Below are 27,058 nucleotides of genomic sequence, written 5' to 3' on the forward strand. Positions count from 1 at the left end.
ATAAAAATACCGCGTATATTTGATTATAAATCGCGCGCAAAAATTATTGTCAAGATTATAATCGATTCATCACCAGAGAATCTCAAATAGTATACCTATATATACAAATAAAATGCTTTTTCCAAGAGATGTGAAATGTCAGGAGATTTATAAAATAAATTACAGATTTCAGTTTGAAAGTTGCATAATAAAATGATCACCTATATAAGAACATCGTTTTCATAAAAAGGTTAATGCTTCGTATATATATAGACGAAAATAATTAGACTCGCGAGAATCTGTTTAAATCCTTTTTTCTTTGTCTATATACATAATCAAAAGTACATTAACGCCTTACGTATTAGTTTTTTTTTAAATTTTTTTTCTCTATAAATTTCGTAATACAAGTATTTTACGTATTTAATAATAGAATAATAAATAATGTTTTATTAAAAACTTTTTTTTCATCAATTTTTTCTGTATCTGTATTTTTAGGGGGGCCTTTCAAATTAAATAAATTGATGATAAATACATATATAATTATAAAATTCTACTTTGAAAAAGAAAAAAGAAGCATTATTAATAAGAAAGTAAAATAATTATTTTTATTATAAAAAACTAAAATATTATTAATATAAAAAATTAAAATAATTATTATAATAATTATAGATATCAATATTATATAATATTTATTTAATCATTAATATTAGTAAAATAATTATTAAAATAATTTCTATTTGTGAAATAAATAAATAAATAAAATAATTACTAAAATAATTATTATTAATAATTACTAAAATAATTATTATTAATAATTGCTAAAATAATTATTATTAATAATTATTATATAGCCAATTTTTTTTTTAATTCTAAAATTACTTTCAATTTTTTTTATTTAGGGGGTTAAAATTTCTTAATTTTTAATTAGTTGAAATATGAGTCGTAAAATACCTTTTCGACTAGAGTTTCAACAATTTTCTGAATAGGTGCCACTTGTAATTAATATAATTAAAAACGCTTATAGATATTATATTAAATAGTACGTGAAGGAGATTTAACGATATGAAGTTTAAAATCATTTTATATACAAACACATGGAAGCAAAGATTTAAAAGACTATTTTCTCAAGGTTCAGTTTATAATCTGGACCTGTTTTATATACGCATTATATATATAGTATTAACACTCAGGTGAATGTACATCTGAAAATATATATATTATTGTATAGAAATATATATATGTATCTTTTTTGTAAATGTGTATAAGTGTATAGATATATATATATATATATATATATATTTTGGACGTAAAGTGATTCGCATTTACAGGTAGTTTTCAATGACTCTGCGAGAGATCAAAATACATATGCATAAAGAAGTAAAAGAAACGTGAGTTGGAATAGATATATAGAATTGAAAGTGGAAATGAAAACAGGTCTCTGTGGGCATGAGTCATGGTTATCCTTGCCTCCCTCTTCATTTTAACCGAGTATATCCCGTGCAGGTAAATTTTACAATGTGCTCGTGTATATATATAAACATGTAGTTTATCGTAAAAAATAAACGTTAAAATTATGAAACCAGCACACGTGCTTTGTAGAAAATTTCATCGTTACAATATTAGATTTGATAGGAAATGAAGTTTCAATAATACTATGTTTTTTTTTTTTCGTTTTATTACCAAAAGAAAATTTATTCGAAATAATTAGTACACTCAGAGAAATGGTATATTTGTCTCCGAGCCTACTAACTCTTTTATTTGTTGCAAATATATTTTATTTCATTTAAATAAAAAATTTATTTGAGGCAAGGAAATATTTATTTATGATAAATAAAATTTTTAATTACGCCAAATAAATAATTTAGTAGGCTCTGAGACAAATATACGTTTATTTAATTCAAATATATTTTATTTGATTCAAATAAATCATTTCTCTGGGTGTACAAAATAAAAATTATTTGAAACAAATATTCTTTGGTTCAAATAATTAATAATTATTTTATTATTAATAATAAATAAACGCAAAAAAATTCTTAGAACAGTGATAAGTTTCTCTGGAACAGCTATATATATTTCTTTAAAATAGCCGCAAAACTTTTGCTGTTTTAGTGAAACATATCGCTGTTCTAGGTATGAAGATTTTTTTTGCGTGTAATTATTTTATTAATTAATTATTATTATTGATTAATTATTTTATTATTAATTATTATAAATTATTAATATTATTATTATTATAAATAATTATTTGAAATTAAATAATTATTAGAAATAAATAAATAATTATTCATTTGTTAATAATAATTTCTGATAGGAAATGAGGTTAAAATTTCAATTTTTGTTTTTTTACTTGAAAGAAAATTTGATTCAAATAATTAATAACAATTAATAAAAAAAATTATATTTAAAAGAGATTTGTTTTTATCAGTTAATAATAAAATGTTCTTTATCTTTTTCTAATACTCGATAATAAACTATACACTGCTTACTATAATCTATAATATATATAGATAATGATGTTAATGACACAAAAAAAACGTATTTGCGTTATACAATTATATAGATCTGAGTAATTAGCGTTTACTCAAAGTAATTATCTACATTTGCGTGTGGAAAAATTATTTAACAATTTTAGAAAACGTTCAATTAGCATTTTTTTTTTTTTTTATAAAAACATAATTAACAGTTTTATAAAAACATGATTAATAGTTTTAGAAAAAAAAAATAGTTAACAATTTCTAAAACAGAATTATAAATAAATAATATTTTTTATTTAAATTATGAAATTAAAAAAAAAATATTTTTTTATATAAAATAAGTGACATTTAATAATTTCTAGTTAAATAGTTGGATTGTATAAAAATTTAGTTTCTTAATATTTATTACCTATTCAAGTAACTTGTCAAAATTTTTGTTTTAATAAAATTTCTTCATTTTTTTAAAATAAAATTCTACTACCTGTTACTTAAAATAACTTTTATATCATACAGAGAGAATGAGTCACACTATTCAAGTAATTTGCTCATATGTATACCTAATTTATATGCGTGGGGATAAAATTTTTATTAACTCTTTTTTTTTAATATCTGAGAGGCAAATATCATTGTCAATCAAAATTTAATTAATTAGGTTTTTAAATTTCCGTTTATGAAATATATTTCTTAATTTCTGACTTGAATTATTTTCAAAAGGAGGCTTATTATTTTTTAAGAAATAAATTGTATATTTTAGGTTCTGCCTCGATTTAGTGGAAACCACCCAAAAAAAGTCCCCCCTCCTAAATTTTGAGGTTATGTTCGTTTCTACACTCTGAATATAGCCGCAATTCCCCCCTCCCTCCTCTCATTTCCGCTCCTCCGCCAAAATAGTCTGAATTTTGAGGTTATGTTCGCTTCAAGTCTCTGAATATAGCCGCAAGTCCCCTCCCCTCCCCCTCCTGAAATGTCATAAATTTTGAGGTTATGTTCGATTTAAGGCTCTGAATATAGCCGCAAGTCCCCCCTCCCTCCTCTCATTTCCCCTCCTCCGCAAAAAATGACCTAAATTTTGAGGTTATGTTTGTTTTCAGACTGAATAAAGCAGTGTAAGTCCTTCCCCCATCCCTCATCTCTCTCCGTATTTCCCGCCAAAAATGACATAAATTTTGAGGTTATGAAAATTTTAAGACTTTCAATATAGCCGCAAGTGGAGGTTGAGTTCCCGCCAAAAATGACTTGAATTTAAAGGTTATGTTCGTTTCAAGACTTTTTAATAATTTATTATGGTTATTAGGCAATTTCATTGAAATTATTTTTAAAAATAATTTCTTAATGTCGATTTTAATTTATTTAATTATTTATTTATTATTAATTTAATTAATTTATTAATTAAAATTTAATAATTTTAATTTTAATAATATTTATTCAGATTTCAATGAATTTGTAATAATAATTCTTTGAAATAGGTGGTTCATTTGGAAAAATAAGATCAATGGAAAATTTAAAAAAAAATGATTAAAACCGGGGCCCCACCAGGGCCTGGTTTGGCCCCGGTGCCCTGTTTCAGCCAGGTCAGGGCCAGGTTGGCGAATTTCTTTACGGGAAATAAATAAAAGTAAATAAACAAAAATAAATAAACAAAAGTAAATAAATAAAAATAAACAAAAATTAATAAAGAAATATAAATAAAAATAAATAAATAAATATAAATAAAAATAAATAAATAAATATAAATAAAAATAAATAAATTAAAATAAACAAAAGTACAAGTGTTGAAAAAAAAGAAAGATCTGTAAAAATCGATATAAAACGAGCAAGGTTTGTTTTTGTCAAAGGGTGAAGATAATATATTGAACAGTGGAATGTGCCCCAGTATGTAAATCGTGTATAAACTGATCGTTAGAACAATGACTCCGCGTTATATATTCTGTGCGTCGATTCTGGCACGGCAATTGGTCGATGAGTTACCACGGGATACCAAGGACATATTATTATACTTTACACGGCTCAATAAATTCCAATATCTCTTCAAAACGCTCCCATATTTTTTTTTCTCCTATTTTTTTTTGGGGAGGGCGTTTTTTTTCCTTCGTCTATGATATCCACTCCCACGCAACTTTCAAAGGAGTGTCTTTAATGCAACAATAAAAGAAGGGACGACGAACTTGACAGTTGGAAAAAAAAAAATCATCCATCATATTTTTGACTTTCTCTATATAATTGAAAAAATGTTGTCACGTTAAAAATACGATGATGATTCTTTCACAATGTGGTTTAAAATATAAAAATAAATTTAAGGAAAAAATAAATATATATAATATTTAATAATTTATATATAATAATAATTTATATTTATTATATAAATATAATTTTAATTTAAATGTACAATTTATTAAATTTAATTTAGTAAATTAATTGTTAACTTAAATAAAATTATTTATTAAATTTAATTTAATAAATAATTTGTTTATTTAATTTCATTTTATTGAATGTTTATAATATTATTGAAATAAATTTTTTGGGATTTTAATTTTCTGGTTAAAAAAATAGAAAATTTATAACAAATTTTTATTGAAAGGAAAATATTTTTTGTGAGTTAAAAGTGAAGATTTAGACTATATAGATTTTGCGTTTGAAAATGTACCGTTTATAAGTTCGAAGGTCTGAGGCGTTTCGTGACTTCTTCAATCCAACAGGATGCGATATTTTTTTTTTTTTTTTTAAACCTCGCGCAGACTTGAATGCGGTTTTTCTGAACTCCATTTTTAGGCACGACTATGTGGTTTCAAGTGCACGATACAAAAGTGGATAAAACAGAGAGTAGAAAAAAGATTTGATTTCTCGATTTAAAAAATTACATTAATAAAGAAACTTTCTCAAAAAAAAGAAAAAAAATATTAAATTAAATTCATATTATTTAAATTAAAAATAGAATTTGAATTTTCAGATAACCCATTTGACCAGTAAAAATAGAAATTATTTTTGAAATTATTATCAATATTTGTTTTGAAATTACACAAATATGTTTGAAATAAAAATCGAATATGTTTAAAATTAAGATATTCGCGTTAAGAACTAGTTTTTGAAAATGAAAGTCGTAAATACTTTAAAAAAAATTTAAATCTCAGAGATTTAAAAAAAAATACAAATTTTAATTTTAATTTGAATAATTCAATTTTCAAATAAGAATAATATTAAAAAAAAATTATATAAAATTGTAATTTTGTTATTTTATTAACATTTACTTTTTTTTTATTAAAGTAGGTTTTTTTGGATTGTCATCTTGCTCGTAATTAATATGACAAATGTTAAAAATATTTAACTTTTTTTTTCAAGCATTTGTGAAAGAACAGAGGAAACATCGATTACTTTTGACATTTTATGTATACACGATATACATATAGTATAAAATACGGTAGTAAAATCGAGGAAATAATTTATCTTCTTTTTTTTTATTGACTTTCACGATTTTTCCCTCAACATTTTCCAAATTAGTGTACGTATTATTATACCAAAAGTTTATTACTTTCCTTCATTGTGGATATGATGTTATGATCATATGAATTTATTACAATAATAATAGGCGTGTATGTTATATGTTAATGAGTTCCAGATGAGCAATGCCCATGACAAGAATTCTCGCGGGTGGAGATTCGATAAATGTCACTATCTTAACTGTTTTCAGATTATTTTTTATTTATTTATTTTTATTCAGATTGTCGTTAAAAATAAGAAATTTAAAAAAAATTAAAAATTAAAGAAAAGAAAATAATAAAAATAAAAATAAAAATAATAATAATAATAATAATAATAATAAATTAAATTAATTAAATAAATTAAATACACTGTAAATAAAATGTATTTGATTCAAATATTCGGTTACTTGACTACCCAGACAGCACATAACATTGCGGCAATGTTGCGGCAATATTGCTGGGCAAGTTTCGCAATATTGCCTTGTAACATTACAGCAATGTTGCCACAACATTAAAATGTCCCACCTTGCTCAATATTGCACAGTAAGCTTGCCACAAGGTTATGGCAAGGTTGCACCACAAGCTTGCAGCAATGTTGCACGGTAACATTGCCGCAAGATTGCTCGGCAAGTTTGCATCGTAAGCTTGCTGTAAGATTGATGTAAGGTCGAATAGTAAGCTAGCTGCAATTGACTCAAATAATAATTATTTAATACAAATAAACATTTATTTAATGCTAGTAAAGTAACCAATTATTTGAATCAAATTAATTTTTTCTAAATGTAAGAATAAAAATAATAAAAATATAAAAGTAATACAAATAATAAAAATAATAAACAATAAATAAATAAATTTATTAAATAAATATATAGTTGGCTATAAATATTGTAGTGATTTGCAAAAAAATAAAATTACATTTATTTTTCTTATATTATCTTATCTTTGAGATATTATCATATTGTTCGATTTTAAATAATCCTTGCTCTATATTTTAGAAATAATTTATCTAAGTGTTTTTGATGGATTATTGCTGTAATAGACAATCATCAATTCAATCAAATGTTGTCGATGATATTGTCTTGTGTAACATAAAATATAAAAAGGAGAAACTATATATATAAAACGTCACGAAGAGCGCATATATTTGCAACAATGTTTGAGAAATCAAGACGCGAAATAAGAATCATTTTCACCTTTTTCGAAACTTTTCTCTCTCTCTCTCTCTCTTTCTTTATATTAGATATATATTACGCTACAATTATAACGCTGCTATAAAAATTCATTTATTTATTATATACGCTTTCTCTAAATCTGCAAAAAAAAACTTTGCAATTGCTATAAACTTATCAGATTTTATACAAAACACTTTTTTGTTTATTTTTTTTTTTGGCAAATTTTCCTTTAAAATTAAAAATTTATTTTTAATTTTTACTTTAAAAAATAATTTAATAATTTTTTGTAAAAGATCTCTATATTAAAAATAATAGCAATTTTGTAAATGACATAATTGTTTTTTCTCGTTTACTTTTACTTGTGAAAACAATTCATTTGTCATTCTGGATAATTGCAATTATTCTAGTTTTGTAAACATGGTTATAAAGTTGACTTTTCATCATCGTTACACCCGCATCTTTTCTATGATGATTGCTAATAAATAAATTAATAAATAAATTAATAAATAAATTAATAAATAAATTAATTAATAAATTAATAAATAAATAAATAATGATTTCCCTTTTCAAATACTGTTAGTCTATAGATAATAATTTATGCGAATAATGATTCAGATGATGATAATAAGAACACAAGTATTTATTATTCTCATAAAAAAATTATTCTGATGGTAACCCGTGGGTTACAATTTTGGACATTGGGCACAATGATACACTTGAGATTTATTCCCTCTTTCTAGTTTTCTACTTTTTTATATGCGTCAACTTTATTTTTATCTTATAATGAGAAATTTTGCTATCATTTTTATTTTTTAACATTACAATAATTTACACTCACTAAAAGTTTCTTCAAAATTCTTTCTCTTTAAAAAAAAAAAAAAAAACAATTTTTAAAATTGAAAACAAAAATTAATACTGCATATATTTCTTAATTTCTCATAAAAAATTTTAAAAAATTCTAAAAAAAATTATTTTATAAAATTTTACTAATTTGAGAAAATGCTATATATAATTTTTTCTCCAAATAGAATAATTAATCGCTCTTTTTAAATCGTGATTTTCAAAATATTTTTTTATTAATTATTAAATGTGTGTGTGAAAAATATTAAAAAGTTTAATATAATGCTTCCTATTTCATATAAATTAGTATAAACAAAAGGCAATACTTTCTATCAAATTAGTCGAGAGTTGATAATTGATATACTTATATATTTTTTTTTTTCTCTCCAATTGTTACACAATGTATTATTCTTATGTTATTATATTAAAAAGATAAAGTTAAATAATTAAAAAGGAGAGATAATAATTGTTATATATTATTTTGATTTTTGTCTCTTTTATTTTTTCACGAGACAAAAAAAAAATATGAGTTTTAATTTCACGAAGATCACAAAATAAAATTATTCAATTGCAACTGAAAAATTATGGTTTAACAATTTATTACTTTCTCTTGGTTTTTATTGACTAGTTTATATTGTCTATAGTCATCACAAAAGATAAATAACAAAAATTGCCCAAGAAGAATGTTAAATAGAGCGATTCTAACGTTTTAGTTATAGTAAAATGATTATTGCAAAGTATTCTACAAAAATATTTTGCAAAATTAGAAAAGAAATATTTTTTCAAAAATTTATTTATTTATTTAATTTATTATTATTTATTTATATTTATTATTTATTTTTATTTATTATTTATTTTTTTGTTCCGATAATTATCGAATAATCCCCACTGGAATTTTTATTATATTTTTCACTTGTTCCTTTAATATTTCTGTTCACGTATTTTTTTATGATGGGATTTTTGAAAAAGAATATAGGCTTGACGAAAGAAAATAATATACAAAAGAAATTTTTCACACTAGAAAAGATTCTCAGTAACTAAACCCGCAGTGTAAATGATAATTTGCTGACCTGTTCAGCAAACTTCCATTGTGAGAGAGAAGGGTCTTTAAACTTTACTTATTGTCATCCATTTACAACCTGTTACCGCTTATATATATATATATACCTTATTCATCTTTGAGTTTCAACAAAGATGTATATTTTACATTTTTATTTAACTTTACAAAAAGAAAAATGTAAATAAAAATGTGCCTCTAAAAAATGTGATTTATTATGGGATTTAATGGAATTTCTATTTTCATGAATTTTCATTCTAATAGAATTTTAATTTAGCCAAATTTTCATTTAGCAAAAAATTTAATTTGGAAAAATTTTTATTTAGCCAACTTTTTATTTAGCAAAAGATTAATTTAGAGAATTTTTTATTTAGCCAACTTTTTATTTAGCAAAAAATTTAATTTGGAAAAATTTTTATTTAGCCAACTTTTTATTTAGCAAAAGATTAATTTAGAGAAATTTTTATTTAGCCAACTTTTTATTTAGCAAAAGATTAATTTAGAGAAATTTTTATTTAGCCAACTTTTTATTTAGCAAAATATTAATTTAGAGAAATTTTTATTTAGCCAACTTTTTATTTAGCAAAAAATTTAATTTGGAAAAATTTTTATTTAGCCAACTTTTTATTTAGCAAAAGATTAATTTAGAGAAATTTTTATTTAGCCAACTTTTTATTTAGCAAAAGATTAATTTAGAGAAATTTTTATTTAGCCAACTTTTTATTTAGCAAAATATTAATTTAGAGAAATTTTTATTCAGCCAACTTTTTATTTAGCAAAAGATTAATTTAGAGAAATTTTTATTTAGCCAACTTTTCATTTAGCTGAATTTTAATTTCCAGAAATTTTTATTTAGCCAAATTTTTTTTCGCTAAAATTGAATTTCCAAATATTTTTTTAGCCAAATTAAAATGCCATTTAAAATGAAAATTGATGGTTAAATTTAATAAAGAAATAATATTGAATTAAAAATTTTTTGACTGTAAACGATTTATTTTAACAGAATCTGGAGCAAGAGAGGCATCTTCTTCGAAGAAGATTGGAGGAGGCGAGGGACGAGAGTGATGCTCGAGCCCTGGAACTTGAGGCTGATGTTGAATCGTTAAGAAGCCAATTGGAGGAACAAAGCGAACGTTCACGAAGAGCTGAACGGGATCAGGCGACTTTAGTTGTCGAATTAACGGCCCAGAACACGCGACTCGCTGATCAGTTGAGAGAAGCTGCAAAACAAGAAGAACAACTCCTTATGGAAGTAAAAGTTCTCAGGGAAAAATGCGCCAATCGAAATAATACCCTTCAAGATCATGTCAGCAGTCTTGAAGTCCTTCGAGACGAGGTAATAATAATGATCGATAATTCTTTTCAATTTATTATTATTATAATTATTTATTATAATAATAATTATTATAATACTGATAAAATAATAAATAATAATTATTATTTATTAATTTATTATAATAATATTATAAATTAAAAAATACTTCCTCTACAAAGGAGGCAAAAAATTTACTTTCGAAAAAACCTCAATCTTTATGAAACATAGGTACTAAAAACAAAATTTTAATAATAAAAACCGAAACTGTAAAAAAAGAATTTAGTAATTCTTTTGCTAAATCAAGAAGAAGATTTTGAAAAAAAAAAGATGACGAAAATTTTTATATTTTCGATATAGAAAGTGATTATTTAATCGAATTAAGAAAAAAAAATAGAATCCATTTCTGATTTAATATGAGATTATGGTGACGTCTTTTTTTTCTAATTGGAGAAAAAAAATTCACTTGAAATTTTGGTGAAAAATTTAGACCATATATATATATATATAATATTACATCAGTTAATATGGCCTAGTTTCAAAATAGTTGCGGGATTATACTCGTTAAAATGTTTGAAGGTCAAACCTATGACTAAGATTGCCAAATATTCTTGGATTTTAAGACATAAACTTTTCTAGGGCACAATATGCGTGTTACTTTCAAAAAATATTATCCAAGTTCATCTCATGTATCTTTAATTGTTTTTTGCAAACTTTTTTTCTAATTTTATCGGAAATCCAAAAAAAAAAAATTCTTTCTATTTTTTTTCTATTCTTTATTTTTTTTAGATTTCTTTTTATAAATTATATACAATTTTCCTCCTACGTCAAAAATCGATCGTTATGGAAATTTTTCCAACTTGCAATAATTAGTATTCTACACTAACAATAGGAAAATATTTTATTAAAATTTAAATAAATTGTCATAGATAAAAAAAAAATTACATTAATTTTTGTTTTTATCAAATATTTCTAATTTAAAAAAAAAATTTTTTGATAAAACGAACGTTAAAAAACAAAATCATAAAAAAGAAATTGACGTATGCTTGACAATCTTGTGTTTAGACAAGTGTTTCTGAATTTTCTTCCTCAAATAAATTATAATCACGTGACAAACATATGATCTTTTTGTTTAAACGAAAACGTTCTGTTAAAAAATAAAAAACAAACTGTCTTTCAGAAAAAAAAAAATTCTTATTGAAAACTTTATTACTAAAAAACTCTTTAAAAAAATATTCAAAGAAATCGTATTTTCGAAAATTCGTTATAGAAAAAATAGTTTCTTTTTAGAAAAAAAAATAGTAACAATAAAATAATAACAGTTTGAAATAAATACAAAAAAAAAATATTGTATGAAAAATATTTGACGAGTGAGCATAATTATTATGTTTTCGAAAGATAATAAAACTTGAAATAATAATAATAATAATAATAATAAGATTGTTATCAGATTTTTTTTGGGGGCTATAAACTAATGTTTCTTCATTTTTATAGGTGCAATTAGTCTCGGCTCAAAGAACAGAATTGGAAAGGAGATCTTTGGAATTACGGGAGGAAAGGGCTCGAGCCTTGGCAGCCCTCGAGGAAGCCGAAGAGAGGGCCGCGGCCTTGGAGCGACTAGGTAACGAAGCAGAACACCGAGCGAGAGTAGCCGAGCAAGAAAGGTATATTATTCTCGCAAAGACAAACCAATACTTATATAATGTATATCATTATTAAAAATCTATAGCTTTGTCTGTTTTATATATATATATATATATATATATTTATTTGTATATATAGTAAAACTGAAACTATATAGAGATAACGATTGATCGGTTCAATTTTATTACGACATTTTGCATTAATGCGTTTTCAACGCCCACGCTTCATTTTATACCGGACATGCTACCTACCCTGATTTTCCACAGTCTAAACACGTAGCTTCTTGATTTTTTTTATTATTATTATTATTTTAATGAATAAAAAGATATACCGGATGTTATAGAGTTGCTTGAACGAAGTTGAGGCCCTTTTTTACCAATTTATTGAATTTTCTGTTTTTTTTTTTATTATGAAATCTAAATTATTTGTATTATTCATTTCAGAAGCAAAGATTAAGAAAAGTTATTTAAAAGAATTTTTATTTTACCTTTAAGAACATTAAAAGGAATTTATATTCTTGTAATTTTTTATTTGCTTGAATTTATATTAGATTATTTTTTACATTTCTTCTACATTTCGAAATAGTATTTTTATAGTAAAAGATTTTAGTATTTTTACACTGTAACAGAAATCTACCTTGCCGACTGTTGATAAAACGGTTTTTCGAAAAATAAAGATATAAAAATTACTGACATAGAAATCGACTATACCAACTAATGGTAAAACAGTTTTTTTAAAATGAATATATAAAAAATTACCGACATAAACATCTACCTTACCGAATGATAGCAAAATAGTTTTTTTTAAAATGACAACATAAAAAATTACCGATGTAGAAATCTACCTTACCGACTGATGGTAAAGTAGTTATTTAAAAAAAGATCATATAAAAATTACCGACATAGAAATCAACTATACCGACTAATGGTAAAACAGTTTTTTTGAAAATGAAGATATAAAAAATTACCGACATAAACATCTACCTTACCGACTGATGGCAAAATAGTTTTTTTTGAAAAATGGCAATATAAAAAATTACCGACATAGAAATCTACCTTATCGACTGATGGTAAAACAGTTTTTGAAAAAGATCATATAAAATTTACCGACATAGAGATCAACTATACCGACTAATGGTAAAACATTTCTTTTGAAAATGAAGATATAAAAAATTACCGACAGAAATCTACCTTGACAACTGACAGTTTAATAGTTTTTGAAAAAGGATCATATAAAAATTACTGACATAAAAATCTACCTTACCGACTGATGGTAAAACAGTTTTTTTTGAAAAAATACCATATAAAGATTACCGACATAGAAATCTACCTTACTATCAGTCGGTAAGGTAGATTCTTATGTCGGTAATTTTTATATGATCCCTTTTTCAAAAAACTGTTTTCCCGTCAGACGGTAAGGTAGATTTCTATGTCGGTAATTTTTCATATCTTCATTTAAAAAACTGTGTTACCATCAGTCGGTAAGGTAGATTTCTATGTCGGCAATTTTTTATATTGTCATTTTTCAATAAATCTGTTTTGCCATCAGTCGGTAAGGTAGATGTCTGTGACGGTAAATTAGTATATTTAAGAATTCTCTAAATGAAAATTTGAAATATCGAAATTAAAACATGAAAAATTCTTCTAAAAAAAATTAATTTTAGATATTCACGCTTTTTCAAAATTTCGTATTAAAATATCAAAGAATAGAATTTCGAAAAAAAGAGAAGTGAAAGGAAAGAAAGGTGCAGAAAACTTGTAAATAGATTTCTGATCATCCATTGTATAAAGGAATAATAGGGTGGGGAAAAAAAACATAATCTTTACGTGACCATCTGCTATTTTTTTTTTTTTTATTTTATGTATGTTTTCTTTTTCATTCAACAGAGATGAACTGTCGGCGGCTTTAGCAACAATCGAGGCCGAACGAAGAGGAAGATCAGGATCGATTCAGAAGCCACCGAGATCACTGCAAGCGGAAATGGAATGCGAGGAGAGCGGAAGTTCACTGGGGGAGCAGCAAGAAGACCTTAGAGCGGAAGTGACACGATCGTGTAAGCGTTTGAGGGAATTGTGTTCCCGACTACGTAGGGGCGAGGACGACTCAGGTCTTCAGAGTGATTGTGACGAGTCGATGCTCGTCATTGCCAATGGCACCGAAGCCGAGGTGAATAAAAATATACCTTTTTTTTTTTTAGTCCCCTTATCTCATTGGCTCGCATTTCCTTTTTTTACCCCATTCAAAAGACAATATGTGGGTGGTCAATGAAATTCAAGATCTCCTTTTGGTTTCATGTTCTATATATGCACTTGACACGGGAAAATGAACTCTTTTCAAAAATTTCGCTAAATGTTCTATAATCTAGTCTAGAATTTTGAGTAATTCGAATTTTTTAACTATCAGAAATTCAAATGCACCGAATTTTAATTTGTCCGAATTTAATAGAATTTTTAAAACGATAAACTTTTATTTGTCCGAAATTTTAGATGACCAAATAAAAAATCGACAAAAAGATATTGTCGCAATATTTAAAATTATGACCAATCGGAAATTATCAAAAAAAAAATTGTGATTGGTAATTTTTAAATATTTAAAAATGCGCCGAATTTTTTATGTATATATTGTACGTTCGGCCATTTCGAATTTAGGACAAATGAAAATTCGTATAAATAAAAATTCGGCGTCGTAAAAATTCGTAGAAATAAAAACTCGGACAAATGAAAATTCGGCGTCTTAAAAATTATATCAATTAAAAATTCGTACAAATTAAAATTCGTACAAATGAAAAATCCGGGCATATAAAAAATCGGTGTCTTAAAAATCCGTACAAATAAAAATTCGGCGTCTTAAAAATTCTGTCCATTAAAAATTCGTACAAATAAAAATTCGGTGTCTTAAAAATTCTATCAATTAAAAATTTGTCCAAATTAAAATTCGTAGAAATAAAAAATCCGGACAAATAAAAATTCGGACAAATGAAAATTCGGCGTCTTAAAAATTCGTACAAATAAAAAATCCGGACAAATGAAAACTTGTCGTCTTAAAAATTCGTACAAATTAAAAATCGTACGAATAAAAATTCGGCGTCTTAAAAACTTGTACAAATAAAAATTCGGCGTCGTAAAAATTCATAGAAATAAAAACTCGGACAAATAAAAATTCGGCGTCTTAAAAATTATATCAATTAAAAATTCGGCGTCTTTAAAATTCGTAGAAATAAAAAATTCGGACAAATAAAAATTCGGCGTCTTAAAAATTCGTCCAAATTAAAATTCGTACAAATAAAAATTCGGCGTCTTAAAAATTCGTCCAAATTAAAATTCGTACAAATAAAAAATCCGGACAAATAAAAATTCGGCGTCTTTAAAATTCGTAAAAATAAAAAATTCGGACAAATAAAAATTCGGCGTCTTAAAAATTCGTCCAAATTAAAATTCGTACAAATAAAAATTCGGCGTCTTAAAAATTCGTCCAAATTAAAATTCGTACAAATAAAAAATCCGGACAAATAAAAATTCGGCGTCTTAAAAATCGTACAAATAAAAATTCGGCGTCGTAAAAATTCGTACAAATAAAAATTCGGCGTCTTAAAAATTCGTCCAAATTAAAATTCGTACAAATAAAAATTCGGCGTCTTAAATATTCGTCCAAATTAAAATTCGTACAAATAAAAAATCCGGACAAATAAAAATTCGGCGTCTTAAAAATTCTATCAATTAAAAATTCATATACAAATTAAAATTCGTACAATTAAAAATGCGGACAAATGAAAATTTTCTCTCCTAAACTATAATAATTAGAATTTTCAATTTTTTTTTTTTTTGCAGGTGAATTATTGTCCGGGTGCTCTATCCGAATTAATAGAGGAACTCTATAGTCTCGCATTACCCGGAAGTGGTGGTCCAAGTGAATTGGGTCTTGCTGTTGAACTTCATCGTGTGCGTGAGGAACTTGAGAGTACAAAGGAACAATTGAAACAAACGCAAGATGAATTGAAGCGTAGGGGTGAGGCGCTAATTGAAATGACGAGTAAATTGAGTGTTTCTGAAGCTGAATTACGTGGTGCACGTGAGGAACGTGATCGTGCAAGGGGCGATATTGAACACTCTGAATTGACAAAGGACGAGATCCTTGCACAGGCCTATCAAAGTAGAGATCAGGCGATTGCAAGGAAAAATAGAGTTGAAGTTGAACTTGCAAGGACACGAATCGATGTACTTCAAGCAAATAGTCAACTAATGGAGGCGATTCAGCAAAAAATTGAACTAAGCCAACAACTCGAACAATGGCAAATGGATATGCAAGCATTGCTCGATGAACACGTTAGAAGTAAATTGACACCTGGTGCCTTATCATCATCATCAAATGGTGATGGATCGGATATTGTTGCACCGGCGAGAAAAAAGCGTAATTCAAGTACCTCGAAAAAGAGATTTGGACTTTTTTGAAAGTTAGAGATTTCTTTTTATTCATTATGGCCGAATCAAAAATAAGGATAAAAAAAAAAGAATTCAAAACTATTTTTATTTTCAAATTGAATTTTTTTTTGGGAAAATTATTTTCCTGCAAAAGAAAATTTATGTAAATTGAATTCCGTAATTATTTCTTCGGTAGCAAAATGTTTGACAATTTGTAATACTGTTTTTTTTTTAAATGGAATTATTGCGAGAGAAGTGAGGCATGAATGCTTTCTTTATTATCGATAATAATGGGCATATTGTGTCGCGTTGAGTCCTCGACAAGAACGGAAATGTTCTTTAACTGAAATGATCTCTTCTTTTTTTTTTTTTTTTTTTTGAATCATATAATCTGAGTTTGTGACTCTCGGATTGAAAGAGTTGAGATTTGTAAATTTTTTTTTTATACATTATTATCCGTCCAACGGAAAGTGAAGCAACCAAAAATTGCGAATGGAAGTGCGTTTAGAATTTTAATAGGAGTTTTAAAAGAAAAAAAAGTTTTTATCCTTTTTATACAAAAAAATATAAATATATAGTGCAATATTAAAAGTTGAATGGACATGTGTACTTAAAAGTCGTGTGCCTTTTGCAAAAAAAAAAAAAATAAAAAAATTAATTAATAAAGTGAGAGAATGAAATATTGTTATATAAATTAAAGAACAACGACTAGATAAAATTTGTAAGATATTAGAAAAAAAGAGAGAGAGAGAAAGTGATGAACGCGCACGTGACTTAATCGATAAAAATCGATTTTACTCAGTGTCGCTTATTTATTTAATAAAAAAAAATAAAAAATTGTACAAATAAGAAAGCTTTTTTTGTATTTATTCGGAATTTTTTCGGTTCATTTTTCCAAACTAAATTCTCTTATTTAACTAAATTTCTATTATTTCTATTCAAAAAAAAAGTGTTCACTAATCGATAGTTAATTAATTGTTTAATTGTGATAATTGAAAAAAGATTTTAAAAATTAATTTTAAATCGTTAAAATTAAATTAAATATTTAAATTGGAAAAATAGGAAAATTTTATTCATTGCGATTGTTTGAAAAAACGATTTTTTGTTAATAATTGAATAATTAATTGTGAATAATTTAAGTATCCAATTATTTGAATATCTCTATAATTTAATTTTTCTTCAATTACTAGTGTCTCAGTTGATAGTTTTATTAATTCCATTATTCATAGAATACAATATCTTCATCATTGACTTTTTTTTTATTGAAAAATTAAATTGAGATATGATTTGGAAAATTATTTTTTAATATTCACAATGAAAATATCAGTTTAATTCTGTAATTTTTTTTATTATCATTTTTATTTGATTTGCATTTAACGATTCTTTTTTATATAAATGAAAAATCCTAAAAGCTTTGAATTTTTAATTCAGATAAATTAATTGACAATTAAAAAATGATTTTAAAAATAAATATAAAATCATTTAGTATTTAATTGATTTTAAATTTATTTCAATTATCTCTTTCAATGAAAATAATTTTTATTTATTTCCATTCAAAAAGTAATTTACAGATTAACACATTTTTTAATTGATATTTAAAAAATGTTTTCAAATTAAAATTTTAAAATTCAGTTAAATTGTATTGAACTATTTAAGTGATTTAAAATGTTTAATAAAAAATTGAAGTTTTGTGATACATTTTTGTTTCAGGAAGTGGCTGTGAAATCTCTAGTTTTATCAGAATTAAGTAAATAGTAGTAAACTTAGTAAATAGTGCAACAATTTTATTTGACAAGATATACAGTGTTTTTTTTTTTTTTTGGTATTTTTATTATTGAACACATAAAAATCACAGTTTTGTGTCAATAAAAATACTCACGTGTGAGATTCTTTTTTTTTCAAAACTTTATTATATTCTCTTTTTCTTACATTTTTCAACTGCTTTGAATTCTCTCAAAACTGAACATTTTTTTTCAGTAATATTTTCTGAAATTCTAATAAAATATTTTTTTTCTAACAATTAGAATAAAATAAAAACTCCTTTTTTGTAAAACGATTGAAAATAAAAAAAAAAATATATAATTTTCATTTACATATTATCGCCAGCAGAATATGCAAGTGTACGAATATTTAACCAAAAATAAAAAAGATTTGTATCTTTTTCATCGCCAATCCACAATGGATTTTCCTCATTCTCCTTGAATGCCGTTAATTTATCATCAGGCAAATATTTTTCCAAAAGTTCAAGAAATTTCATATTCTCATTTTCATAATCGTCAACAATTGATAATAATTTATTCGAACCAATTAATCGAATTTCTTTATAAGATTCCGAATCTTTAATTAATGAACAATCAATTGCCTCATGAGAAAATGGACACAATCCACAACTTTTGAAACTGGCTTGCAAAAATTCTTGATCATAAACAAAATCAATTGTTTGTTTTAAGGCAAATGAAAAATCTTCTTTACGAAATTTTCTTCCAAAATTCTCCTCATTCCATTGTTTAACAATATCCTTCCATGCATGTTTCATTGAACGAAAAAATCCCACATCCAATGGTTGTATTATGTGCGTTGCATTTGCGTGCAATGGAATTAAATAAATTTGATTTTCATCACAAAATTGACTCAATGACATTGTCATATTTGATGAATGCTTATCGATATATAAAATAATTGGAAATTCAATTTCATTTTTTACAAGCCATTGATAAAATGTACCAGTTATATAATTATAAAATGTTTCACCATTCATCCATCCATTTAATGAATTTCCATGAATCCAATCGTCAGGAATACTACTATTAATACTGTACGGTGTTCTTTGATAGCGAAACATTACCATTGGTGGGGCAATTATTCCATTTGCATTAACCATAAACATTGTTGTAAGACATTCCCTTTCATTATTATTATTACTTTTTGCTAAATTATAAACTGTCTTTGAACCACGTTGAATTAAAATTTTATCACCTTCAGGATTGAGAAAAAATGCCGCCTCATCGCAAGTAAATATTCTCGATGGATGAATGTCAATAAGTTCATTTTCAATTAAATATATTTTTATTTCATTGAACCAATTTTTTAATTTCTCTTCACTTAACATTGCACTACGCCGTTCACGTGTATTATCATCGATTTTTCTCGTTAATTTTGAATGACGTAAAATAAATTTTTCATACCAATGACGACCTGGACGACCATCGCTGAATGGAGTTTTTCGTTTTTCTATTTTATTCACTAATAATTGTACACTATCCAAAAGTTGTTGTTTCGTTAATGTAAATCCTTTATCGCTTATCATTGTAAACCAAGAGACAAGTTCATTTTCCTCTTTTTCTGTTAATACAAGTGCTGGTCCCTTTTTAGCTGATATTGGCGATTTACCCGTGTATTTATATAAAAGCGTTGTTCTTGGAATTTGATAAATTTTACTTGCATTTCGTATTGACATGCCATTTTTTATTGCCGCCAATGCCTTTTCAACATCTAATTCAGTGTACGTTGATTCTCTCGCCGTTTGTTTTTTTACAATCTTCGACATTTTCTGAAAAAACGAATTTTGTAAATTAATAATTTTTTTATTTTATTAATATTTTTTTTGGAAAAAATATTTCGATTTTAATTATTTATAATATAAAAACTAACTTGTTTTTTTCAAAATTATTATAGAAAAATAGTGAAAAAAAATATTTCCATTTTAATTATTTATAAAATAAAAACTAACGTATTTTTTTTGTTCAAAATTATTATAGAAAAATAATGGTGAAAAAAAATATTTCCATTTTAATTATTTATAAAATAAAAACTAACGTGTTTTTTTTTCAAAATTATTATAGAAAAATAATGGTGAAAAAAAAAATAGTAAGCAAAAAGAAAGAATGTGCAATTAAGACTGAAATTAGACGATATGGTTATCGTTTTTTTTTCCGTGTACGTTAATCCGACCACATTTAAAAAAAGATAAGTCTAAGATACACAATCTGTTATTTTTTTCTTTTGTTTGCAAAAAAAAAATAAAAAAAAAAAATGACATCACATTTATGCAAGAATATTTAAAAATAAAGGCAATAATTTAATTTTTTCCATTACACGAAACAAAAGAATTATTATCAATAAATAAATTCTTTTTTTTTCCGCAATTTTGCAATACATATATATATACCTTGACATTAATTAAATCTGTTGTCAACCTTCATTGTATAGTCTATTGGTAAATCGATTTATTTTCTCCAACTTTTGTATAATATATATAACAACTGAGAATTATTACACAATAATTGCCATTAAATGTTCAGAATGTTCTAGTTTCTATTTTTCATTGACAAAAAAAAAATAAAAAAAAAAATAAAAAAAAGTAAATAAAAAAATAATAAAAATAATAATATTAATAAAAATAATAATTATTATTATAATAATTATAATAATAGTAATAATAATAATAATAATAATAATTATAATAATAGTAATAATAATAATAATTATAATAACAATAGTAATGTGAATTTCTAAGGCAAAATTTACAATAAATGTTTATTAATGACTTAAACACACGTTTAATATGAGTAATAATCAGAGTTTATGTACATAAACATTTATGACAAGTAAGTTAATTAGACCAGTTTATTAATATTAAACAATGACATTTTTAATTAGTGTTGGAAATTTTATTAAATAACAACAATTATTGTGAATTGATAATAAATTTAATAATATAATGTTTCAGTTATTTTAAATGAGAAAATTTTATTTTTAGGAAAGAAATGTCGACTTACCTTTCTTATTAGAGTCACGTTACACTTCTATTAGTACATTGACTGTGGTCTACGTTGTGGGAATATTGAATAAAATTCTACACAGGTGGAGCCACATACTGGATAGCCAGTGGGAAAATTATATTTTCAGCAGTTGGAAAATAAAAAAAAAAAATTATTTTTCCTTTTTTTCAAAAAAAAGGAATCAAATTTTCTTTTGAAAAAAAAAAATGATGGAAAATGGAAATTTTCATTTTTTGCAATTGTTTAAAAAAACAGTGGTTTTGTTTGTTAATAATTAAACAATTTGTTAAATAAATAAATAAATTATTAACAATTTGTTAAATACATAAATAAATTATTCACAATTTGTTAAATAAATAAATTATTCAAAATTTGTTAAATAAATAAATTATGAATTATTTGTTAAATAAATAAAAGAAATAATTATTAACAATTTATTAAATAAGTAAAAAAATAATTGTTAATAATTAAAGCATCCAATTTTTTCATTATTTCAATAATTTAATTTTTTCTAATTTAATATTGTCTCAGTTGATACTTTTATTATTCTATTATTCATAGAATATGGTACCTTCATCATTGACTTTTTTTTATTAAAAATTAAATTGAGAAATAATAATTTGGAAAATTATTTTGTAATCAGAATTTTTTTCCTATAAAAATTTTGCACTTTTACATTCAAATTGTGAATTTTTAGACAAATGGAATAATATTTTAATAATGACTATTAGTTATAATATTTAAATTAATATATTTTTTATTATATTTATATTAATATATTTTTTATTATATGTACATAAATATTTATTTTACTATTTACATAAATATTTATTTTACTATTTATATAAATATTTGTTTTACTATTTATATAAATATCTATTTTACTATTCATGTAAATATATTTATATATTAATATTTATTGTATTAAAAAATAATTAATTTAATAAATAAATATTAAATATATAATAAAAAATAATTCACTAGTTAATATAATAAACTAAAAGAAAAAATTGTGGATAGAGGATAGAGAAATAAAATTCAATTTTTTTTTGCTTTAATCCATTCCATTTATTGTGCCGCTTCTGATATTCAAGTTTTTCTTTTTTTTTTCTCTTTTCTTTTTTTAATAACCGGTTCAGTCTGTGAGATCGACGCCTATATATTATACCCATGTGACTATTTTATATAACAATCCGTCGAATCCCAATAAAAGTTTACATGGCCCGTTTTACCCTTTCGAAAATTCCAGTTTTCAAGCTCGGAGTTCAACATGGAAGGTAAATTACTGGACAAAATGCGGTTCATTATATAAATATGCATAAGATATTGTGCTGCTTTCAAAAAAAAAAAAAAGAAATTTTCTTTTTTTTTTTTTATTCCATTTTCGTCTCTCTAATGTGACCTGCGGTCAAGCTCAGATCGTACTTCTACGATATGATAAACGCGGGCTTTTTTTTTTTTTTTCTTTTTTTTTTTTAACGAGTGTTAGAACCAGAATTCGGAACAATCGAGGTAAGAGAATTTCCCAATTTTTTAATTCCTTACAATTTTGGAATTTGGATAGAAATCTTTTTTTTTTTATTTTATTTTAATAAACAGAAATTTTCGAAAAAAATTTATTTTTAATATAAAAATTCGAATTGACTCAATTTTTTTTTTTATTGAACAATTTGAATTCTAAAGTGAAAAATAGATTCTCTAATTTTGGAACGGAAATATTTTGTGTTTTCGACTTAGAGAAAACGTAGAAGTTTTTCGAATTTTCCCTCCCCTGAGGTTCCTTTTTTTTAACACTCGTGCGGATAATTGTCAAAGCGAACGAATATACACATTCGACACGAATATTCGAAAGTCGCTGAGAAATTTTTTCTTTTTTTTTTTTGGAGGCAAAGAAATTCGATTTTCGAATATTCGGACGACTTCGAGCAAGCCGAACTTTCGACTATATTTCATAGATCTACTCGATAACCGCGCGCGTGCACAAAGTTTTTTGTAACAGTTTATTTTTTTATTTTTTATTTTTTTTTTTTTTTTAGTATTCCATGAAAAGGTGTAAAGTGCTTCGTGTGTGGAATGAAGATGATTAATCGACGAATATACATTGTAATTAGGTATCTGTCGTGCCTGTCCTTTTTTTTTTATTTTTGTATGTAGAAATGCATGCGAAGTGTGCAGGGTGCGTCGGACGTTAGGTATTAATTTTTTGGATCACACTAGATCTCAGATCCGGCTTGCCGAGCTTAACTTATTTATACGTACATATATTTTTATATGTCAATATATTATATATATTTATATATATAATATGTATATAGCGCACAACTTTTTTTTATTTTTTTTTTTTCATTTTTTTATTTTTTGAAACTTTTTTTTTTTATTATTAACGTACATACGTTGCGGAGACCCGACAAAATTTCGGGCAACTTCGCGCTAATATTTGTCATATCACCTCTCGAGACACGAGTTCTATTATTTTTTTATTTTTTTTTTTTTTTGCCATAAAAAATAAATTCCCTATTAGCTAACCGTGTTGGACAAACGACGACAACGTCATTTTTTTTTTTTTTCACTCTATTTCTTTCTCTCATCTTTCTTTCATTTCTTTTGCTAGTCTGTACAGAATACACGTTTATTTTTAAGCTCTCAAAGCTTTCTCGTAAAATGCCTCGTGGAAACGTTGTGTGTGCCTTTTTCTATCCCCCCTTCCCATTATTTTTTTTATTTAACTCAAAAACGAATCTTTTTTTTGAAAATTTAATTAAAAAATAGATTCGAATTCGATTGTATATACAATTTTTTTTTTTTTTTGAAAAGGAACTGCAACGCTTTGCTCGAAAATTAATCAAGACACTGCGATAACATACATACACGTAAGCGTAGATCACTATAAATTTTTTTTTTTCTGTGATACATTTTCAATATTAAACGCTCGATTTCCAAATTCTGCGTTGTCAGTCCTTCTTCTTCTTCTTCTCTCGAATTTTTTTATGGATTGCTTTCCCAGCGTGAAAATTGTTTACGTCTTGTGTCGAGAGAAGGTGAGAGTAACGATCTGAGAGAATCACTTGGAGAGGAATCACCAAAGTACAACAGGGTCAAAGGCGACTGCAAGTGTGTGTGTTTGATGATCTCTCGCTCAGGCAACGGCCAGAGTTCCTGGAATGCAATTCCTTTGACAACATTGCCAGAAATATGATCATTGGATAATAATTTTCAAAAAGGAGGGGGGCAAATTTTTTTTTTTTTTTTTTTTGGGTTAGACGAAAATAATAATAATATCAAAAATTTACCTGTAGCGAGAGAGCTTCGTCTCAGGATTCACCTTGTTTACCTCTACGTCCCGTGAGTGAACCAACAAGTGATTTTAAAGTTGCACCAAAGCCACGACCATTTGGTGTATTTAAACTTCGGGCATTTCGAAAACCTTGTGGATGAGCGTCCAAACATTTTTGATACCTTAACTGGAATTTTTTTTTTATTTTAAATTTTTATAAATTATTGCAAATTAATTCTATGATTTTTATAAATTATTTCAAAATAATTCTATGATTTTTATAAATTATTTCAAATTAATTCTATGATTAAATTTATAAATTATTTCAAATTGATTCTATGATTTTTATAAATTATTTCAAATTAATTTTATATTATTACATTAATTGCAAAAAAAAGTGTAGGTAAATTTTTTAATTTGTAAAAATTTCATGTAAATTAATTTGGACAATTAATTATGAGAGATTTTTATAAATTATTTCAAATTAATTCTATGATTTTTATAAATTTCAAATTGATTCTATGATTTTTATAAATTATTTCAAATTAATTCTATGATTAAATTTATAAATTATTACAAATTGATTCTATGATTTTGATAAATTATTTCAAAATGATTCTATGATTTTTATAAATTATTTCAAATTAATTTTATGATTTTTATAAATTATTTCAAATTAATTCTATGATTTTTATAAATTATTTCAAATTAATTTTATATTATTAGATTAATTGCAAAAAAAAGTGTAGGTAAATTTTTTAATTTGTAAAAATTTCATGTAAATTAATTTGGACAATTAATTATGAGAGATTTTTATAAATTATTTCAAATTAATTCTATGATTAAATTTATAAATTATTTCAAATTGATTCTATGATTTTTATAAATTATTTCAAAATGATTCTATGATTTTTATAAATTATTTCAAATTAATTTTATGATTTTTATAAATTATTTCAAATTAATTCTATGATTTTTATAAATTATTTCAAATTAATTTTATATTATTACATTAATTGCAAAAAAAAGTGTAGGTAAATTTTTTAATTTGTAAAAATTTCATGTAAATTAATTTAGACAATTAATTATGAGATTTTTGATTTTATTTGATTTTTTTTTTTTTTGAAAAGAAAAATTCACCTTGCACGCAGCTTCGATTGTTTTGCAGAGAGCTCCACTGCTTGGCTCACAATTGAAAATGTGTGCGATAAATGTGTCCTGCGCTGTGTGCATGATAAAAGCGCATTGCTTCACATTATGACCAATTCCCAAAAATGATAAATAACGAACTCGACACTCTGTGATTAGCTTGTCGTCCTGACAACAAAAAAAAATTAACAATTTTCAAAATTAGAAAAAAAAAGAAATCATTTTTTCGTAAATTAAAAATAAAAGAAGGAATTTTTCATTTTGTAAACTATGTAAATTAATAATAATAATTATTATTATTTATAGAAATTAAAATTTTTTTGAAATTATTTTCTTTTTAGAAAAAAATAATTTCTATTTAATAAATTAATAAATAAATAATAAATAATTATTATTTATAGAAAATAAAATTTTTTTGAAATTATTTTCTTTTTCGAAAAAAATAATTTCTATTTAATAAATTAATAAATAAATAATAAATAATTATTATTATTTATAGAAATTAAAATTTTTTAAAAATGATTTTCTTTTTCGAAAAAAATAATTTCTATTTTAATAAATTAGTAAATAAATAATAAATAATTATTATTTATAGAAATTAAAATTTTTTTTAAATTATTTTCTTTTTAGAAAAAAATAATTTCTATTTAATAAATTAATAAATAAATAATAAGTAAATAATAAATAAATACAAAATAAATAATTAATAAATTAATTAAATAATAATTATTATTTACAGAAAATAAATTTTTTTTTTTGAAATGAATGAAATTACAAAAAGGGAAATCAAATAAATTTTTTTCGGAATAATTTCTTTTTAATAATATTGTTTTTTGTAATATAAAAAAAAAATGTTGAAACGTCACTTACGTTTGGTGTTAATATAGAAATCATACTCGGCGCAACAGCAACGTTGACATTTCGCCACTGACTTAGGGGTGTATTGGTAACAGTGTGGTCTATTGCATTATTTAATACTTCCATTCCACTGGCTTGGTTGACCTGCATCGATCCAAGGTATTGTGCTCGAAGCACCTTCTTAGGCTCCTCCATTGGTGTAGGAAACGATTGTGCTTCAAAAAAAAAAAAAAAATAATAATTAAAATAATTTTCAATTTTTGTTTAACAAATTGAGAAATTCATTTCTTTTTGATTTTTTAAAAAAATTGACATAAAAAAATTATTAAATTAACTAATTATTAAATTATTATTATTAAAAATTACATGTTTTTTTATTATTAATATTTTGAAAGCAGTTATTTTTTGTAAATAAATTTTAATAAATTTTTTTTTTGTTTCGTTGCAATTATTTTAAGGATAAATTTTTTTTTATTTTGCAAAATATTTTCTAGATATGGATTAAAAAAATGATTTTTTTTTGCTTTGCAATTATTTTGTAGATAAATTTGGTTTCCAAAAATTTTTTTTTTGCTTTGCAATTATTTCGTAGATAAATTTGGTTTGAAAAATTTTTTTTTTTGC

At 24.2% G+C, this 27,058-nt stretch overlaps 3 protein-coding genes across 3 annotated transcripts in view; 1 reads left to right on the forward strand and 2 right to left on the reverse strand.

The window, feature by feature from the left end:
- The window catches only part of LOC127282050 (bicaudal D-related protein homolog), a 39,911-nt gene extending 22,686 nt beyond the window's left edge, over positions 1-17,225 (forward strand). The window contains exons 2-5 of the mRNA XM_051306120.1: positions 10,002-10,334; positions 11,805-11,974; positions 13,841-14,120; positions 15,782-17,225. Of these exons, the coding sequence (XP_051162077.1) occupies positions 10,002-10,334; positions 11,805-11,974; positions 13,841-14,120; positions 15,782-16,402 (1,404 nt within the window). The 3' untranslated portion in view covers positions 16,403-17,225. The remainder of the gene's footprint in view (positions 1-10,001; positions 10,335-11,804; positions 11,975-13,840; positions 14,121-15,781) is intronic.
- A 910-nt stretch (positions 17,226-18,135) lies between these two features.
- Positions 18,136-21,287, reverse strand: LOC127282037 (uncharacterized). The gene is made up of 2 exons (XM_051306107.1): positions 21,151-21,287; positions 18,136-19,922 (listed from the first exon to the last, which is right to left on the reverse strand). Exon 2 carries the CDS (start codon positions 19,917-19,919, stop codon positions 18,462-18,464), a length of 1,458 nt encoding a protein of 485 aa, XP_051162064.1. The 5' UTR covers positions 19,920-19,922; positions 21,151-21,287; the 3' UTR covers positions 18,136-18,461.
- Positions 21,288-22,319: 1,032 nt separating this feature from the next.
- The window catches only part of LOC127282025 (protein Fe65 homolog), a 138,193-nt gene continuing 133,454 nt past the window's right edge, over positions 22,320-27,058 (reverse strand). Inside the window, exons 12-15 of the mRNA XM_051306096.1 lie at positions 26,447-26,649; positions 25,568-25,744; positions 24,444-24,614; positions 22,320-24,309 (exon numbers count right to left, since the gene is read on the reverse strand). Of these exons, the coding sequence (XP_051162053.1) occupies positions 24,465-24,614; positions 25,568-25,744; positions 26,447-26,649 (530 nt within the window). The 3' untranslated portion in view covers positions 22,320-24,309; positions 24,444-24,464. The remainder of the gene's footprint in view (positions 24,310-24,443; positions 24,615-25,567; positions 25,745-26,446; positions 26,650-27,058) is intronic.

The sequence above is a fragment of the Leptopilina boulardi genome, unplaced genomic scaffold (assembly GCF_019393585.1).
Source record: "Leptopilina boulardi isolate dan_hultmark-lab unplaced genomic scaffold, ZJU_Lbou_2.1 LbouV2_278, whole genome shotgun sequence".
Lineage (NCBI taxonomy): Eukaryota > Metazoa > Arthropoda > Insecta > Hymenoptera > Figitidae > Leptopilina > Leptopilina boulardi.

Bases quoted from the DNA above. Each gene is read 5' to 3' on its own strand.
- LOC127282037 (XM_051306107.1), bottom strand. From the start codon at position 19,919: ATGTCGAAGATTGTAAAAAAACAAACGGCGAGAGAATCAACGTACACT.